This window comes from Chlamydotis macqueenii, chromosome 21, assembly GCF_036417535.1.
Source record: "Chlamydotis macqueenii isolate bChlMac1 chromosome 21, bChlMac1.mat, whole genome shotgun sequence".
In the NCBI taxonomy this organism is placed as follows: domain Eukaryota; kingdom Metazoa; phylum Chordata; class Aves; order Otidiformes; family Otididae; genus Chlamydotis; species Chlamydotis macqueenii.
Window position 1 is genome coordinate 9384275 of NC_141576.1, and position 19719 is coordinate 9403993.

The window sequence follows — 19719 nt, forward strand, 5'->3', positions numbered from 1 at the left end:
CGATGGCTGCCAGCGGGACCTCGCCCTGCCATGGCAGCCCCCCTTTATTTTTTGCATTGTCCCCCTTTATTTTTTGCCTAGCACCCCGTTTCTTTTCAGTGCAGCCCCCTCTAATTTTTGCAATGCAGCCTCCTTTTATTTTTTCAGGGCACTCCATTTTTCTGCAATGGAGCCCCCTTTTTTTCCATAGCTCCCCTATTTTTTTCAATATAACCCCTTTATTTTTTTTGCAAAGCACCCCCTTTGTGTTTTTGCAATGCAGCCCCCCTTTTTGCACAGCCCTCCCTTTAATTGTTTTGCAATGTAACCCCTTGATTTCACATAACCCCCCCCCTTTATTTTTTGCAAGGTAACCCTTTGATTTTTGGCAATGCAGCCCCGCTTTTTTTGCATAGCCCCCCCCTTTTTTTTTTTTTTTGCAAGGTAACGCCTTGATTTTACAATGGTGCCCCCCCCCCATTTTTGGCATAGCATCCCGCTTTTCTGCAATGAACCCCCCTGTATTTTTCATATAGCACCCCGTTTTTTTCGCAATGCTCCTTTATTTTTTGCACATTTTGCAATGTAATTTTTTTAATTTTTTTGCCGTGCTCCCCCTCATTTCCCGGGGCAGCCGCCCGCCCCGCGCGCGCCGCCGCGCAGGCGCACTTCCCTCCGCGCCTCCCCGCCACAGGCAGCGGGGGGGGGGGAAGGGGGCGTTTCGCGCCCGCGCTCCGCCTCCGCCGCCGGGCCCGTGCCGCGCGCCCCGGGGCGCAGTGCGCCTGCGCGGGGGCCCCCGTGTGGCGCTGCGAGAGGCGCGAGGAAGGGAAGGGGGGGGGGGGGCGAGAGCGAGCGGAGCCGGCAGAGCGGGAGCGCGGAGGGGGGGAAGGAGGAGGCGGCGGCGAGGGGGGGGGCGCCGCGCTGCCGCTGACGGAGGAGGAGGAGGAGGAGGAAGCGGGAGCGAGCGAGCGAGGGCCGCGGCGGGGAGAGACAGGGAGGAAGAAAACCCGCGGCCGAGGGGGAGCCCGCCGCCCGCCAGCCGGCCCGCCAGCCGAGGGGCCCCCCCGGAGGGGATGGTGCCGTCCGCCGCCGCGGGGGGAGGCAGCCGGCGGCGCTGAGGGCGGCAGGGCCCCGCGGCGGAAGAGGCGGAGGGCGGCGAGGAGGAGGAGGAGGAGGAGGAGGCGGCGGCGGGCGGCGAGCGGTGGCCGGCAGCGCTGCGCGGGGGGAGGCGGCGGCGGCCGGGAGCCGAGGCAGGGGCGGCGGGTTCGCTCCGCGCCGCGCAGCATGGTCCGGGAAACCAGGCACCTCTGGGTGGGCAACTTGCCGGAGAACGTGCGTGAGGAGAAGATCATCGAGCACTTCAAGCGGTGAGCGGGGAGAGGGAGAAGGATTTGGGGAGGGGGGGTGTCTGCACCGGTCCTTCCCGCGCCTTCGGGTCGTTCTCCCCACCCTGCCCCCGGGGAGGCCCTTCCCGCCGGTCCTCGGGTTGAGAAAAATAAGGAAAAACAAAACAAAAAACTTTAAAAGGTGAGGGGAGGAACGCGGCGGGACGGTGGTTCCCGCGGCCTGCGGAGAAGAGGAGGAGGAAAACAAAATAACCCCCGCGCCATGGCGTGGACGGCGCTGCGGGGAGAGCTGCCGGAGCGGAGAAAACCGTCGTAACGGCTGAAAATAAACGCGAAAAGGGCGGCGCAGCGGCGCGGGGAAGCTCGCCGGGCTGCGCGGAGTGGATTTCATCGCGAGGGGGGTGCGCGCTGCCGCGGAGGCAGCCTTCAGCCTGGCCATATTGCTTCTCCAGTGCTCTTTTTGTAAAACTACTCGACGCTTGGAGTGTTCTCTTCTCATTTTCCCTCCATTTTGCTGTGTTTTCCTCCGTCTGGAGCCACCCCGGCCCTGAGGATGCTGCGTTTCCCCCCTCCACATGCAGCCTTACGGTGGGAACCGAGGCGCCTGCAGCTGCAAAAACGTGACTCTGAAAAAAAAAAAATTAAAAATAAAATCACAACAACCCACGAAGAAAACCCCGGATCCCTCCACGCGGGAAGCGCTCTGGACTCCATATTACGTTGTGTTGGGCTTTTTTTTTTTTCCTCCTTTCTTTTGTTGCATATATTAATCTTGCTCATAAGGAAGTAGTAGCTGTTGGCATGGTTGTGTGTTTTTTTTTTTTTTTTTTCCTCCTCCCTTCGTCTTTTCGTGCGAGGAGGAGCCTTTGCCGCCGCCGCCTCAGCAACACCTTTTTCCTCGGGAAATGCATGAAGTTGATGCCCGGCATCCCACGTTGGAACCTCTTTTTTATTTTAATTTTTTTTTTTTTTTTTTTAAGGAGAACAAGAAGGTTACGAGCGTGGCTGCTCAGCTCACGGTTGTTTTAAAACAAAAAAAAAAAAAAGGGATTTTAAAGCTTCCTTTAATCTTCCTGCGTTGGAGTAATGACGGAGCGTCCTTGATAATGAGTCACCATGGGAAAAATAGATGCGGTGACACCGGGGGGGGAAGGAAGGTCCCCGCCGCCGCTGCCCCGGTCCCTGCTCGCCTGCCGCTGCGGAGGGGACCGGGAAGGGGGACACGGGGCCCCGGAGAGCGCGGGTGGTGCCCACCGGTCTCTAAAATGGCGGCGGGGGGACACACACCAGGGTCACCCCGGGGTGCGGGGGGTGAACCCCCCGGGGGTCTCCTCATCCTCCCAGCCTGAGCTGCAGCAGCAGCAAACCCCCACCTCGGCACCGTCTGCACTCAGAAAATGGCTTTAATTCAGCTTCACCTTTTATTCCCCCCCGCGTGGAGCCCAGAATCGCTGCTCCGTCCACGCCAGCACGTTCGAGGTGGTTTGTCTTGGCTATCGGTCCGGGTTACGTGACCCAGCGCCGTACAAAGGCAGGGGTTTTGGGGAAAGAAAACCCACTCCGGACTCGGTTGTTTGCTTCCAGGCATAGCTAGCTGAAGGAATAGGCACTCAAAAGTGGAAATTTTATGTTCCTGGGTCTTATTTTGTCCAGTCCTCCTTTTGTAAAAGGTATTAAGGCAGGGAAAAAGTTGCTATGGTACTGTTGCTTAGAGATGGATGGGAAAAAATGGCAGGCGCTGAATTGTTAATTACCTTTTTTTGGTTGTTTTTACCTTCCTGAGTTTCCATGGGAGGTTTGGGGAAGGAGATTTGCAGCCAGGCAACACAGCCCCCCCCCCCCCCCCCCCCCCCAATTTCTTGCTGTTTTGCAAAACTGATTTTTAACCGGGATTTGTGTGTTTGGGTGAGGCTGATCTCACGCAAGTAAAGATAGTTAAAATACACTTCCAAACGTTCGGCTGCGGGTGCAGGGACTAATGCGTGGGGGGAATGACCTCAGCCCTTTTGGGAATGTCAACACGGAAATATTTGTGGCTGTGGAAGGGGTGTCTGTTGGGTTTCGAGCTGAATGTATGGGTGCTGTAGGTGGACAATGGAGCAAGGCTTCCTTTGTATGCTGGTCCTCGCCTGGGGGAAGGGACACGTTACACAAGGATTGCGTGGCGTGGTGGGTATATCCGTAGGGAAGGCGGAGGTGGGATACGGAAGGCTCCCTCCGTGGAAAAGGACGATTTAGTTTGGAGGGAAAGTCTTTTTGGATGGAGCTGGGCTTGGCGAAACCCAGTTCCCACCCATCCCCCAGCCTGAGAACAGGGTGAAGAGCGCGCGGGGAGGCTGGGCCACAGCAGCAGGAGGAAGAATTTGGGGAAATGCTGCTTAAAAATCTCCGCTCCGAGGGCTGGGGACGCGTGTTACCCCTAAAGCCTCCGTGCAACCCCCGGGAGTGTCTGTTCTTCCACTTTGCTTAGGAAATACTGCCCTTTCCATATTAAAGCCTATAGGCAAGCGGTCTTGCTATTGCACAGCCTCTGCCAGGGGCAAGTTTGAGAAACACAACCATTTTGCTTCTAAAGAGGCAAAAAATTCAAGGAAGGCTCCTAAAACTTGAAACCCAGCAGACATATTTGGTGTGAGGGGTTTGCTGCTTCCCCTCTCCCCCTCCAATTAAGCGGTTACTGTGGGAGCCTTGCTTGGGTTTGCAGTCTCACAAGTGAATCCCTTAAGGCAGGAATGAAGAGCAAAGAGGTGTTTTGCAGGCTCTGTGGGTTTTTTGCAAAACGCTCTTGATATGCTTTGTTCAGTGTGAATTGAAGTAATGCGCTGTCTTTATCAATTCTCCTTGCCAATGAGAGAATGTTGAAGCTGGTCTCAAGAAGCGCTGGCTTATGTAAACAGTGTTATTTTTTTCCTTAAAAGCCCTTTTAAAAATCGGTTGTCTTAATATTGAAGGGGATTGCAAAAGAATGATTTTAAGTGCATTTTAACAAGTTTAAACTGTTACGGCCTTTCAGTTTTGTACGCAGATACCCCCATTTAAAAAACTTCTTCCTAATTTGCTGTATTTTCTTTCAGCCGAGGTATTAAGGCATTCCCGAATACAAAAGCAGTTGATGCCAGGATTAGAGGTCCGCTGTTAGGATGGAATAAGCGGCGAATCTGTGTTAGGATATGGGAGACAAGAGCTCGGCGCTTGGGGACGCGGTGGTAGCAGTCATTTGGGTTCACCTGATTAATGCTGTCTTGACTAGCAGGAAGAAAAGTCATTCACCATCGCTGAAACAGATGCTCGGCAGCTTGCAGAGCAAGGCGCCTAAATATAGTAACAGTTGTCCCCAGCACAAGTGCTGGCCTTCCATATATTTTTTTTTTCCCCCTGTGTTTTCTTCCAGTTATCTGAAAGAACATGGCTTGTCCCTTTATTGATGTTTTAAAGGGCAAGAGGAGTAAAAGCCTCTTAATGATGAGCCATGTGACTTTGGTATGCCATCTCCTATTCTGGGGGGGAATTAAGACACGCGGGGAGGCCGCCCACTCCAGGAGGAGCCCTGCGTTTCAGGAAACAAACGTGTTTCTTTAAAATGTATAGGAATTAATTGCAAATCAGAGCAATCTTGGAGAAGACTGATAACTGTGAAGGGTTTTTTGGGGGAAAATGGGCTTTGTCTGGCTTCACTGTGTTTGGCTTTCTATTTTTGAGGAGATGAACAGAATTACGTTAAGGAGAGGTGGTTTGAATTTTAAACACCACTGCTCTGAGTAGTTGCTTTGCAAAAAACTGGCATAACAGCCAGTGCGTGTTTGTTTTCAATAACTTCTAGAAAACATTTGGTCAGTTTACAAGAAAATGTTTTGTCTTGATGGCTGGGAGTGTAAATTCCGCCTGGGAGCGTGGAATCTCTGTGCTTTCTGCTCTGTGTATCACCGCTATGGACCAAGGTGCGGTAGAGGGGTTTTGGTCAGCTCCCCCGCAGATTGTGCATGGGGCAGAGCGGAGAGATTGCTGCTGGTGTGCTAGCTTTGAGCCCCAGGAAGAAAAACCTCCTGTGCAGGATGATGGCAGCTAGGACAGCACCATTTCTGTGTCTTTTCCCATGCGTGACACCGACAGGTCTCGCAGTGCCTTTCCGCGGGAACAGGCTTGGGTTGGAAGTAATAGTGCTCCGGTTTTTCTAGTAGAACTCTCAGATACGTTCCCAGGCTTTTATTGCTTATAATTGAGTAATAGTTCTTGGATATCGCTTAGGGCACGAACACATGGATGGGTGAACTGAATCAGCTTCGCATGTAAAAGATCTCTCTCCAGAGGTATTTTTACTTTAGGAAAATACAGAAGTAAGGCTGCAGAATGAACTATTCCTGATTTCTTTCTCTATTTGTATCATTTTTAAGGGGCAGTACTTTCGTAGATTAGGAAGTAGCCTTTTTAGTTCAAAGCCTGTGAAGGGAGGGAGAAGGCAGAGTTTATGCCCGTGCTTTGCTGAAGCGGTGTCTAGAATGTTGGGCAGTATCAGGACTTGTTTGTGCGGCGTTTTACAAATACCTCCAGTAAGGTAATCTTAGTTTTGCAGAATATAAAACCAAAGAAGACGATGGGAGGACATTTGGTTGGGGGATTAGGGCAAGGGGATTAAATTAATTGCCCAGAATCAGAAGGGAAAGAAAGGTGTGGAAGAGATGAGGCAAGTCCTGCCTCCTCCAGCCTTGCTCAGTTCCTGGCAAAAGTTGACCTTGCACTGGGTGTCGATTCATCACCTGGGTGGCTAACTGGGGAGATGGTGGTGCTGGTTCTGGAGGTGGCTTGTGTCTTTGTTTTTGGCTAGATCTCCTTTAGTAATTATACTCCTCATACCGATTCACTGAGCGCCGTAAAGCAGCACAGGCATCACCTCCGTGGCGTACCGGGGCTGTTACCGAGCAGTGCTTGTCTGCAGCCACCTACTTCTTCCCCCAAGACTGAGTCACATGGAGGATGGCTCCTCAGCAGTTTAAGATTCATGAATCCTCTGCCTGCTCCGGATTCGGCTCTTTGCATGCAGCTTGTTGACGCTGAGGAAATGCCTATATAATTATTTCAAAGAAACTTAATGAAAAGCCCAAAGAGCGTAGATTTGGGCTAAGCTTCTGTTAAGCGTTTTTATACGCTGAGCTGTGTTAGAAAGATAAGTAGTTGTCACTTGGTTACAAAATTCTGTCATCTGCTGAGCCTTTCTGGCATTGTTTCTTCCCTGAAGTTTCTTCAAAGGTCCTGGCTGTGTTTATTTGTGATTTGATGAGAGCAGCTTCTGTTGTCGCTGAGCTGCTTCAAAGTGACGTTGGCTTTTGGTATTCCTTGCCCTTACTCTGAATTCCTGTGGTGCAATGATAAAGGAATCCTAGCGCCCTTTCTCGCAGACGACAAGAAAGCAGACTCGCGTGTTGAGAACTTAGCAGTCCTTGCGAGGCTTACGCAGATAGTAAATCCATTCATCAAGTTAGCACAGGGGACGGGAAAAGGCTTAAATTTGGTTTGTGATAGCCTTGTTGACTGGGTTTTTTCCTTCCTTGCTTTTCATAGGACAGAAAGTCATGCCAAGTTCTCTGGCAAATGACCTTATTGCTATCTTAAGGTGTGTCCTTGTCTTTGCTGAGGGCGAAGAGGCGCTAGCTGGCTTTTCATAAAAAAGGAAGTAAATACCCAAACAAGTAGAGGGCATGTTGCAGGTTTTGGATGAGTTGGTGAGTCAGGGTGAACCTGGGGCTCCTCGGGAGTTTTGTTTTCATGAGCTGGTGTGTTGCAACTGCAGGCTGTCTTGCTGTTGCGGTGGTTTCACGCTGTTGTCAGCTCATGAAGAAGAGGAGGAGGTGCCTTCTGCACATCAAGACACACCTGAGAAATAACGAAGATCAAAACAAAGTCTTCTGAAGATGTTTGGGAAGAGCTGAAACTGAGGGTCACCCCTCTCGGCTGGTTTTAGACTGCTGAAAGTTGTGGGAGAGTTGCTGGCAACAAGGGTGTAAGTTGTTACGCTGCTAGTGGGGTGGGTCCGTTCTGGGTTTGGTAGCTACCAAAAATAAGCACTTGTAAGATACTTTCCGTGTGTTTTCTATTAAGTTCAGTGAACTTGCTGAGGTCTGAGAACGCCCTGAAAGCAAAGACTGCAAGGGCAAACATTCCTAAACAATGAATTAGGGAATAAACTAGAAAATATGATTACTCTCCATAATAAGATTTTGAGTTTTAGCTGCATCTTCGGCATGCGGATTTAGAAATCTTGTGGGAGGAATATGAGCCTGAAGATGGAAATTCACAGTGTACAACCAGCCTCGCAGCTTACCTTTGCGTGAGTCGTTGTAGTGTTCTGGAGACTGCTTGAACAGTTAATGAAAATCGGACAAAAGCTGCTTTTCTTTTTTTGTTGCCCAAGCTAACAAGTCAGAAGTGTTTTCCACTTCGTACCCGCTGGGTTAGCACAAGAGGTTTTGCCTTTGTGTCTGCCTGGTGAGTAATGGCAGCTCTGGTCTCCCAGAGGCTGAGAAGCCGTCTCCAACGCTGTTCTGCGGCGATACAGTGAGATGTGATGACGACTTCTGTTTGGTGAATAAAACACAGCAACTGCTCCGGTTTCTGCATTTCCATAGTTATTGTTTAACCTACTAACGCTCTAATCGTCCCCTGCAATCTGTAAAATCCTGCAGTGTGAAGATAACATCCTTTAGTAAAAGAATAAACACTATTGCAGACCTTTCATAAATACACCAGGATCTGTTCCAGGGCCTGCTGCAGTCAGATCTGTTAGCAGGATGGATGGGATATGAAGGCAGTGTCTCTGAATTTGGTTGGAACAGCATCCTTCTGAGGACGGACTTTTTGGAAGCGTGTCCTGTAGCCCTGCATGCGGCGGGCTCTGTGCTGTAGTCTGTCTATTCGTGCCTTGCCCGAGGTACAAGCGTTCATGGTGACTTGGGTGAGAATGCGGCAGCGTTCGGATGTGGAAAGAACATCAATTTTCCGCTCAGACAAACTAATCATGGGAGAAGAGCAGCAATCTGTCTTGATGATTGCTTTCTGGTTAAAGACTCGGGCATCTTTTAAGAACAAAAGGGAGCTTTTTTGCTTCCTTTCTCTTCCCCTTTTTAATTAAGCTTAGCGATTTTAAAATTGAAAGCACTTTTTTTTTAAAGCACACTTAGATGTGAAGCGTGAGCTTCCAAATCTGATCAAAATGCCCTGAACCTGCTCTCATCTCGAGACTGAAGAGCTAGTGAAGTCCAAACATCTCTGGGAAGGAGTGTGAATGGAGGATCTGCACCACTGTCTGTTGGATACTGAGGGCTCTCTACAGATGGAGACGGTGCTGATTTGTGTGTGCGTTCCTCTTGGGTATCCCTGTGTCCAAACAAGAGCTTACGTGCCTTTGGTTATCCCTTGATGCGGCAGGAAATCAGAGCTGGGTTCAAACAGAGTTCTTGTCATGAAGATTGGTCAGGTGCCCAATCAAGGCTGGGTTTGAAGTGACCTTTAGCTCAATAAAAAGGCTACTGATAGATTGTAATTTTTTTTTTTTTTTTTTTTAATCAAGTGGTGAATCACCTGCAGTGTTTTTCCAGGTACAAAACTGAGCTGGTCGTGTCTTCTGTCTGTGGGATTCGTTGAGAGTAACTTTGTCCCTGTCACGGATTTCCCCCACTGCAGCGTACGTGTCTTTGGCGAGATGCTCGCCATTTCCGCGTGGCACAAAGCACCGAGCTGTGGTCCATCTGCTCCTGCCGCTGGTGTGAATACCTCCTGGCCTCATTAATGGTGACGCCTGCCAAAAAGCGCATAGAGGCTCATTTAAATGTTCCCTCTTTAGGCTCTCTGTGGCAGCTGTGGATGACCCGTAATAGTTAACAGGGCAAAATAAGAAAAATAAATAGTCGAGTTGTGTGTTTAAAGTAGTTGTCTTTGGAGGAAAAAAGTCTTCCGGCCTCATTAGCATCCCAACTGTGGGGAGAATAAAAGCTCAGGATGGATAAGTATCTCCCTTGTATACGTAATCAACATCTGATTTAATTTCAGGGGATCTGTGTTTGTGTGTGAGACACTGCTCTGGAAAGCCAGCTAAACACACATCTAGGCAGCTAACGATCTGCACAGTAATCTCATTGTGATCAAAGGCTAAATAAACCTTTGGTCTCTTCCTTAACTCCGAAGCAGCTTGTTGGAAGTATTAGTAGCAGAGAAGCTTTGCCACATTTAAAAAATAAAAATGGTTTCAGCACTGATGTTGTAGATGATGGGCTGGTTGTGGGTACCCTGAGATACGCTGGTTTTTGGCAGAAGCTGAGCTTAGGAAGCATCTCTTCCTCTGCATCCGTTCAGCAATTGCAGTCCCTCGGTTCTGCTGGTGGTCCACGCTCTTGCCTAGCTCGTGTCAGACTAATTTTTGAAAACAAGCATGTAAAGGTGAAGCTGATGAGTGAAATGACGTAAAATTAAGAAGTGGCTTTTCTGGCGGTTGTGGTGGTGAACCGGGTTGTGTTGCGGATGGGACAGCGTTTCTGCCTGGTCTGAGCCCTGCTGGTCTGGTAGCACCCGTGCACCCCGAGAGAAGGGTCTGCTGAACTCTTTGGTGTGGTGAGGCCTCCTCTAGGTCAGCTGGTAAATGGAGGTGAGAAACATCACCCCTCACTGCCGTGAAATTCAAGCTAGCCTGTTTTCAGCTTGGCTTTGCGAAACTTTGATGTTGTGTTGCATTGAAAGAAAAGCCATTAAAATCTGGCTGGCTAAGGAGCTCTGTTGTGGAAAGCTTTAAGCTCTTGCCTATGGAGAAAGCGCCTAGAGCGCAGGTAGTCACTGCAGACACAACACCTGCGTGTGTGCCTGGCACTTACCGGGCGCTTGTCAGCGCGGAATATAAAGTTTCCTTGGGGTGACACCTGGCTCACGCTGGGTGTTGCGCTGCCAGTTGGTTTAGTCACAGGAACAAGCACTTTCTCCAAGGTGATGGTAGCGGTGAGTCACAAACCAACCCAATAACATTTGCACATCTGTATTTGGGTGACTGGCTGGTGTGGCAGCATGGGAGTGGCCGGATGGTTTAAATGCAGGGCTTTGTGGAGGAGGCTGGGCTGGCTGGGAACTGGCTTTTTTTTTCAGCCTGATGTGACTTTTTTTCCTGCCTGGTTTCAAGATCGTACCCTTCTAGGAGCAGATGAGCTTCTGGGGTTGTGACTTGAATGTGGCTGTGAGTCCTTGGATCCAAAATGGATTTCACGCTGTCAAACCTGCTGGCTGAATTGCCGCTGGTCACTCGCTCAAACTGAGTTCTGGTTCGAGGGGGAGAAGTGATCCAGTCGCTTGGGATGGTCTAAGACAGATAAACTTTATTTTCTTCTTAAATTTTCTGGAAAACGTACAAAACCTTGGAGAAGAGGTTATAATGTTTGTGTTAGGCTACAGAAGTATGAACCAGTGAGCACCAAGACTTAAAAAGCCTTCGGATTATATATATTTAAAGTACTCTGCAGCATGGCAGGGAGACCATAATGTTATGACTCTGCACTTTCCTCCATCTGCTGCCGAATACATGCAAAGCAGGGCTTGGAGAAACAAAACTGAGATGGGGAATTACCCGTTCATGTAAGAACGAAAAACTTGATTAATCAAGAGATTCCCCTACAGTTGCGATGCAGCGCGTTCTTAAAGTCAAATCCAAGCAAATCCTAAAATCAGTCACACAAAGGAACAGGTCTGAGCAATTCCTGTGCAGAAAGCGTTTAATGTAGCCTGTCACCACCGGTATTTTTGAAGCGAATCTGCAGATTATGCTTTAAGCTGGAAGAAAAAATGCCCTGGAGATGGAATTTAGCGGCTCCGCGTCTAGCATGTAGTAACGTGATACCGCGCATCTGCGTAGGCTGGAGGATAAAGAATGGCAGCGCATCATACTTGATACAACACAGCCCAACATGCCGAGTTTCTACACATTTTTGTAACCTCTTCAGGCTTCGACAAATAGTCATATTTATTCTCATCTGCTTGCAGTGCAAGATTGGTGTGATCTTGCTATGCATCTGTATCTCCCCTGATCAATTTTGAGCCCGTTAGCCAGTTTCAGCTGTACTGGGGGGTGAAAGGGGTACTCGCCGTCTCAGAGATAGGGCGTTCCTTTGAGTTCTGTGAAAACAAGCGGTTTTAATAGAGGAGAGAGACCTGATTAGCGGCCCCATGGAGAGAAAAGCTGCAGCGACAGTGCAACCCTTATTAGACATTAAAGAATCCACATGGGAGAGAGGTGTTCTTGACCGTGGGAAAAGCTGCAGTGGGAACTGGCAGTTATTGGACGCTGGAGAATTCAACCTCAAGACGTGCATCCATAAGAAATGAGTCTTCATTCTTTCTGCGTACAAAGCCACTTTGATTCCTTTTATTTTTTTAATAACGTATATACCAGTAAGCCCTGCTACGAATGCTTGCGTGCTTTTCCTTAACTGTACAGAAGAGACAACCAGAAAAGTTCCTTAATAACAGAGCTCCTGCCTCTTTTCTGGCTGGCTGAGGTGGCCGCACGAATGAGAAACCTGCGTCGCTCAGCTACTTTTACGCAGCTTTAACTTGGTAATTTTGCGTTAAGCCCTTCATTATGGTAGGGGCAAGATCTGCCTTCCGACTGCAGCCTGTGGACGGTCTGATGCAACGCTGGGTTTGCCTGACGTTGCAGGCAGCGGAACTGCTGACTTGGGCGAGGATATTACACCCGGCCCAGCTGGATGTTGCTGAGAACCAAGCGAGGCTTTTTTTTTTTTTTTTTTTTTTTTATTCCTACAGCTTCGTGTAATGCCAGTGTCCGGCGCATGGGTTAATCCCCCCCTCTGTAGTCTTAGTCCTGGGTTGAAATGTTGCTCTTGAATGTTGTGTTGTGGGAGTGTTGCAGTGGAGCTGATTTATATCTCAAGGAACAGGTGTATCTGTCTTCAAGTTTCACCTGATGCACACGCACTAGAACAGCTTACCTGTGGCAGAATTTTTTTGTCATGGGGATTGCAGAAAAATTTCCTCGTATGTTGACTATTGGAAGAAAGAGTTGCTATCAACAGTAGGAACCATGAAAAAACGGTTCTGAGTGGTGGTACGGAATATTTTCATTTGGATATCAACACCTCAGCAGTATCCAAACGGTGACTTTGCAATAAAGGCATAAATAAAATGTATTGTTGAGGAACCATTCTTACTTTGTGTCTTAAAATGGAGCAAGAAGCGAGCGCTGATTTCAGCACACAGCTATCTACCAGACTATCTGATACATCCAGCGTGTTGCTTTTAAATAACAGCGGTACCAGAAGTGGCAGTGAATGTGCCTATGCTAGCTTTTTAATTTCCTACTTTGTCATCTCTTAGGGAGGGATTACGAGCGTAGACAAAGCCCTAGCTGTTTCCAGTGCGTGGCAGGAACACGTGCTGTATCCCATTAACAAAACCCCCGTTTGTACTCGGAGCGGGGAGATTTCCCATTGAATGCTGCTGGGGGCTAACGGGAGCTGCAGAGTCTAAGAGCGCTCTGGGTCGGAGTAATTGGGGCGGTGGGGCAGGAGGGGAGAGTGAGGAGCGTCGTGTTAAGGTTTCACCCCAGTCATGTAAGGTGGTCTGACCAAGCTCCGTAACATGGTTGATGGTTTCTGCTCCTGAAATTTGAAGCTTCCCTGAAGATCTTTATTGCTAGGAGGAGAGCTGCAGAGAATGCCCTGAAGAACGTTGTTTTTCTCTCCCTAAAGGTCGCAGAGCCAATAAAGATCGCTCTAAACAGGTTTTAAAGCATCTCAGATTGCAATCTAGAAAATTATGGGAGCTCGGTAATTAGGGCATGTTTCTGAATCACGGCTGTCACAAGGTCTGTTCTCAGTATGGCTGGAAAACCAGCGCTCCTTGTGATACGAGGAGCTTTTATTCTGCCTGGCTTTGGAAAGGTAAAGGTTTTCAAATCCTTACATGCATGAATTTATCCCTCGCTGATGAGCTTTCCTACTCCTGATCATCCAGAATGCTATCCCGGCCGCTCACGATGGCTTATCGTTATAGAAACAGCAGTTTTGTGCTGAGAAAGGTAGAATTAGGCATTTAATTAGTTTTATTTTTAGCAGTCTTTAACGCGATGTAGCAGCTGGAGATAAGGAGAGCCAATACCATACGTTGAGTCTCCTCTAAAGGCTGCTGGAGGTGCTCCATGCGTTGCTGGCAGCCTTTGTGCTGGTACCCTCGTCCTACTGGGTTCTGTCACTTAGAGCTATTTCTTCAGAAAACTGGGGGAGGGTCAGGTGTTTGGAGGAGCGTTACAAAATGGTGCTGTCGGGCTCTGCAGAGAGATGTGTATGTACATTAGATAAATCTTCACAGTGTTTTCACCACAATCCTCAACAGCCGGTTTTCAATATTCAGGTTATAACTGAAAAAGGTGTTGATGTGAGTGATTTCTGGTGTCCTGAGCATTCTGCTGTGCCAGCTTCGCGCAGAGCGTGGTCTGGTGCCCTTGGGAGAGAAGGCTCCTGCCTTCAGCTGGCTTCGGATCAAGCCCTTGGTAATGAGACATCGCAGCGAGTCGTTCATAGTAAATACTGCGCTTAGCCTCCCTTAAGCGCAGCTGCTAGCGAAGGCCAGCGGCCGTGTGTACATTGCCATTTTTGTCGTTAAGCATTTGAGATATCGTGTGACAGATTCTCTGGAGTGGAGTGGCAGTGCCTCAAAGACAGGCGATTGTGGCTCATCAGGGGCTGGTTCCCCGTGTTTGTTAAAGCTGATTTTAAGTGTAGTTTTCCAGGACTCTGGAATTCTGGTGGTTGTTTCTATCAAGATACATGTCAGTTAACTTGCACTATTTTCACTCCAACCTTGTGTGTGCATTTCTTTCTGGTCTGTCTTCAGGCTTGCTGTCATACCCTGGTTACTGTCCTTCTGAAGAGCCCACACCCAGTAACGCAGTCTGTGCGTTCGGAGTGTCTCTCGCTGAGATTCCTGTATTCTTCTGTACCTGTAAGCTCTGAAGCCTGCCTCCCGTGCTAGGCACACGATGATATCGTCAGACTTGGAACTGACACTCTGCCTTACTTGAAGCAGAATGTAATTCCAAAGACTTGTGCCGCTCAGGTGTGAAGGTGGTGAATTACTGTCTTGTGTCACTCTTGATAGGAAATTCCCTTTCTAAAAAAAAAAAAATAAAAATTAGAAGTATGTAAATTATTGTAGTAATACCCTTGTTGTGATCAATTACAGTGCCTTACTCTTTCCAAACGCCTGCGTAAAGACCCAAGTCCCCTCGCGTTAGTGGCTCAGGAACTTCTACAGTGATGTATTAACACCGCTTTTGGTGGTGGTGCGGGAGATGCTCACTGAGCAGTTCATGGTGATACTGGAAGCTGGTGCTTAACTCTGAGCAGGATAGCTGTCACCATGGCTTGGTGTCCTGCTGCCCGTAAGATTGCGGTGCAGTGGGTTTTGCTGCTCTTCTGGCGTGTTATTTTGTGTATGACATGGATGGGACGTAAATGCGTGTACTGCTGTGGCGGGCTGAGTTCTTGGGCTGTGGAATGGATGTCCGTGATAGCACAGCACCCCAGAACTGACGTTAAGGGACTTCAGCAGACTTTGGTGGCCCGGCTAAAAACCGCTGCGGAGCTGGTGATGGCACCCTCTTTATGGCAGCTTTAGTGTTTGCACATCTCGCGTGGCCCTGTGGCTGGAGCAGATCTGGTTTGTGCAGGGGGTAACGGAGGGCTAGAGTACCCCTCGCGTGGGGTGCTGGACGGATTTGGCGTTAGGAATAAGGAGGAGAGGCGCAGACATCTGGAGAAGTATTATTTCAGGTCACGTTATTTTGTTATGAAATAACAGCAAAGCAAGAGGAATGCGATTGGCCAAGAAAAAGCTTCAAGCTGTGCGAGCGTTTTACTGAATAACGCAGGCCGGGGCTTGCCTGTGTTATATAATAGCAGAGGAGGAAGGAGTTTGAGCGTGGCACGGAAAAATCATCTCTGCTTTTCAGATGGCTGAAGATACCTGGCTTTAGTTGAAGTGAATCCAAGTGAATCCAAAATATTCCGATGTCCTGCTGTATCAGGACTCCTTGTCAAATCGTGCTGTCAATGAGCGGTGCAGAAAGAAGCACAAAAACCTCTAGCGTTATTTTTGATCTTGCAGTGTGTCTTGCATTTAGTGGAATCTGGAGCGTAACGTTGTGCTGGCTTTGAAACAAAAATGAAGGACTTGTGTAGACCAGGATGTAGCCGACCTTCGGAACTCTGCATATTGAAAATGGTTGGATGTAAAAGGTCTTCACAAGGTCTCAACATGAGAAACAGGGAGGTAATGTGATTTAAAGTGGGATTCAGTTTAAATGAAAAAAAGCAAATCTCACGGATTTCGACCTGCCTTTCTCTGTCGTGTAATTATCATCCTGTGAAGACCCTAATCAGTCTATAAAATACTGCAGCTAAATGGTAACGTTTGCTTACTAAGCATTTGCTGGCCACCTTGCTCCTGGTCCCTGCTTTGTTTAAAATGCTCGTGCTTGGGAACAGCAGGAAAAGGAATGTTTGCACCCGAGCTGCAGGAGTTAATGAGAAATGGGAGGCGAGGGTGCCGAGGTGCAGGTGCCCCGCGCAGGGAAGGCTGCAGGCTGGGCGATGACTTCGGCGGGGTCTGGGTGACACGTCTCCCCTGGGGAGGAGGAACCGCGGAGGCTGCGTTTCCCAGCCCGGCCGGTACGGGAGGAAGAACCGGGGAGGAGGAAGGGCTGGAGAGCGAGAGAAACATGCCGAGCAGCCATGCCAAGAGCCCAGAGACATTTCAGCTGCTTGATTGTAGAGGTGCTTTGATCTACAGTGAATAAACCGATAATGCTTAAATTATGAATTCCTTTTCTTTGTCTGGAAAGCTGGATTAGCGTGGCTTTGTTCGAGCAGTGATTATTGAGCAACTTTTTTTTTTTTTTCTGAAAGGACGGCTAGATCTGTGTTTACAGCTGGGTGCTGCGATCGTGCTGTGCTGGTGGAGGGGCTTGGTGACATAACAGCTCTCGCACGTCCTCGTCTCCTCTGCTTCGGGTTGAACTGTAAACCCCTCCGAAAATACGGCCTCGGCTGCCTTCGTTACACTATGGAGCTAATGATTAATCGGCATGAGTTGCAGATGGGAAGAGGCACTAAAAAGCCTTGTTTTTGTTAAGGTCTGCGGATCTGGAGCTGAGCGAACGAGCCTTTGTTTTCTGTTCCATCTGCCAGCAATTGCAAAACGCAGCCTTCTTAGAAAAGGCTGACGCACAGGTATAAAGACACGAGGCGAAGGTTGAGAGGAGACACTCTGCGAACGTTACCAAAGGTCGCGGCGATGCCTCCCCATGTCTTTTGTCCCCTCTTCCCAGCCCTCGGCATCCGGACAAAGGTTGCTCCTCGGAGCGTGTTCACCTCCATCTTGCCTTAACGTGTGATCCGTATAACGAAACGCGGTGTTATCGCCGCCTCTGCTCCCCCGGCCCTCCAGAAAGTATTGGTTTTTTTTTTTTCCTTGTAATGTATTATTCTGCTGCAGTAAACCTGTCTGTTGATGCAGCACTGCAGAGCTCCCCTCCGCTCCCCTCGATGCGGTCTTCCTGGCGGCATCTGCCAAGACGGGAGCAGCTCGGAGAGACGCCAACGGGTGGGGCTGGGTCGGATCACTAGACAGATTAATCTTCACGGTGGGGGACCGAAGGGCGTGTGTAATCGCAGGACCGCGGTGGGGCACGGAAAATGCAAACCTTCCTTTCCCAGCAGCTGTCCTTGAATACTCGGGGCTCTCTCCTTCTCAGTTTTCTTTCATCTGCCCCCCCCTCCCCCCCCCCCCCCCCCCCCCCGCCCCTTATGCTCCCTTTCTCCTCCCCGGTCTGCCTCCCTCGCTTTCAGCAAAGATGATTGTCACAGATTATCCGCGGGGCTCGTCAAGGGTACGGGGCAGGACACCAAAGCGCAGCGTATATGGATTAAAATGCGCCATCTCCGACTGGGGTGATTTAGGACCGTGGCTGCGGTGGAATACAGTGGTAACCTCCCCAGTCTAGTTCTGATTTAGAAGGGGGGGAAAAAATTAATTAATGGCAACCAAAGTACATTTTTCTCAATATAAAAATTAAGCTCCTGCTGCAAGAGTTGTGCATTTGCTCGGCGATGTTGGGACACAGGGAGCATATTCCATCGATGTTCTGTATCTTCTGCACTGTCTGGGCAGCGTTAGCTCGAATATTTGAACATTTTAACACGTTTCTGGATGTTCTGCAGCGAAAGACAAATAACTGAGCTCTGTCCATGCATCAGTTATAGTAACACGTATGCCTTAGGATTACAGAGTGAGGAAATAAAAGCAGTGTCAGGCCGGTGAGCGGGAAGTCTGTCAGAGCCATTTCTGATGTAACTGGCGGGCAGCATTTCACATAAAGGAGGCTGTGGTGACTGCAGTCAGAAGGTCAATTAGGAATTTAGATTTTTTTTTGAATAATGCTAAGATACTAATTTTTTTCCCTCCCTGAAGATCATAGACAAAGTCTGGGCTTGTGTTGCCAGAAACTGAACGTGTAAACAGTGAGCAGAAGGAAAGTACATGTTGTAACCAGTCACTCCTGTAACTGCATTATGTGGAAGAAGAACTCCATGGATGTGAGAGTTAGTGCTCTGTGCTGTCACATCTTTGCTGCTGTCTGCAGAGAATCAGCGCTGACACGCCTGTTAGAGGGTGATGCTAACTGGGACATCTAATTATTTTTCTTTTTTTTTGTCATGCTCATTCATGGCATGAACATTTTTTTCAAATAGCCTCTCTCCTGTTTTCTTTCCCCCTTCTTCCTTTCCTCTTTCTTCTCTCTTCACATGTGCCACATCCAATTAGGCCATTTTTTCCTCACACAGATTTTATTAGCCATATCCTCTACTCTTCTGGTCTTTCTAGGTCTTGCCTTCAAGGCAAGATAACCATACCCAGCTTCAGAAGAGTGCAAACTTCAAGAAGTCTCTTTCCTGCAGTGCCATTTGCCATTATTTGCTCCTTGCAGCTTTTAGTTAGAATGAAAAATAACCAGTGCATTGGTTTGGAATGACAGGTTAGGAAGCTCTTGAGAATTAATGTCACTGTGAGGTACGCACGAGTACAGAGGGGACAAGCTCAGCTTGGACAGCTTAGAGGCAAGAACGTATCCCATACATGACCTTCCCTTTTTATGCCTAACAAGGTGCTTTTTGACTTGAAAGATGCTCTTGTTTGTGCACGTATTCGTTAATGGACAGCGTGCCGTATTCGGCAGAGTGTAAACCAGAGAAAAACGAGACCTAAATCCAAACCAGCTTATATATGAAGTATAGTAGGTCAGGGTGGAACGAGAAGCCAGCAGTCAGCGAGGCAGGTTTTCAAATCGTATTTAAGGATTAGTCATCCAGCAACAATGATGACGTTTTAAGGTGTATGGAAAGCCACACGTAAAACGGAGGCGGATGCAGGTTCCGACAGCATTTGCTCCTCAGACAGAGAACTGTATTAGCTTTTTTGCTACGCGTACAGCTGAAAACAGCTTTTCTTGTTCAAGGTCTGTTACATCTGTTCAGCATTGTGCTGCCTTTGTGAGGAATTTTTTTCAGTAATTCTGCATAGAGTTTACAAATATTTAGTGATGAGTTTTTTAATTTGTGTGTCCCTTTGCTGCTTGTCAGCACATTCAAAAATATGCTTTTTGCCTGAGATGAACTGCATGTAAAGCCCTTACCTGTTTTGCCTAAAATCTCTTGGCTGAGAGAAATGAGCACCCAAAAGGTGACTGCAGTTCTCGGCTACTTTAAAACATTGCTGTGTTCATACTTTCCCTTTCTTGCTATGAGCTGATTCAAGTTATTTAAAAACATTTTAAAATCGTGTTTTCTTGTGTGTACAAACATGTTTGTTTTTGTTGTTTTTACGTAGGCATTTACTCATCTGCAAGTGCCTGTGTTGCAGTTACTTAACATACATTAACTAGGGTGGCGTCACGTTCCCGTCAGCGTGCCTGTTGCACGGCTTGGTCCACGGAGCGGGACGTAAAGTTGAACCCCAGAAGCACCCCGGTCCGGGGCTGCCTGTGTCCGTCAGGCTTCAGAAGTATCCTGCGAGGCTGTGGTGAAGAAAGGGTTTGAGATCAGGAACGAGAAGCAGAATGAAGACTCTTGGTTTAGCGCTGAATGGATTAAATATAGATCAGAGTAGGGGAGTTGCTGTGTCAAGGTCATTTTTTCTTAAGAAAATTGTCAGAGTGTCTTTGTTTTTACTTGTTGTGACACAGTTTTGTTTTAATTATGCCGTGCTCACCAGATTAAAAATGAGAAGGGCTGCTCTAATTGCGAATACCTTTCTATTTCTTCAGCTGTTGTTGCTCTGTTACTATAAAAAG

General features: G+C 48.5%; 1 protein-coding gene across 1 annotated transcript in view; it reads left to right on the plus strand.

Annotated features, from left to right (window-relative positions):
- The first annotated feature begins 897 nt into the window (after positions 1-897).
- Positions 898-19719, plus strand: part of SPEN (spen family transcriptional repressor) — a 67786-nt gene continuing 48964 nt past the window's right edge. The window contains exon 1 of the mRNA XM_086764369.1: positions 898-1346. Within this exon, the coding sequence (XP_086620495.1) occupies positions 1264-1346 (83 nt within the window). The 5' untranslated portion in view covers positions 898-1263. The remainder of the gene's footprint in view (positions 1347-19719) is intronic.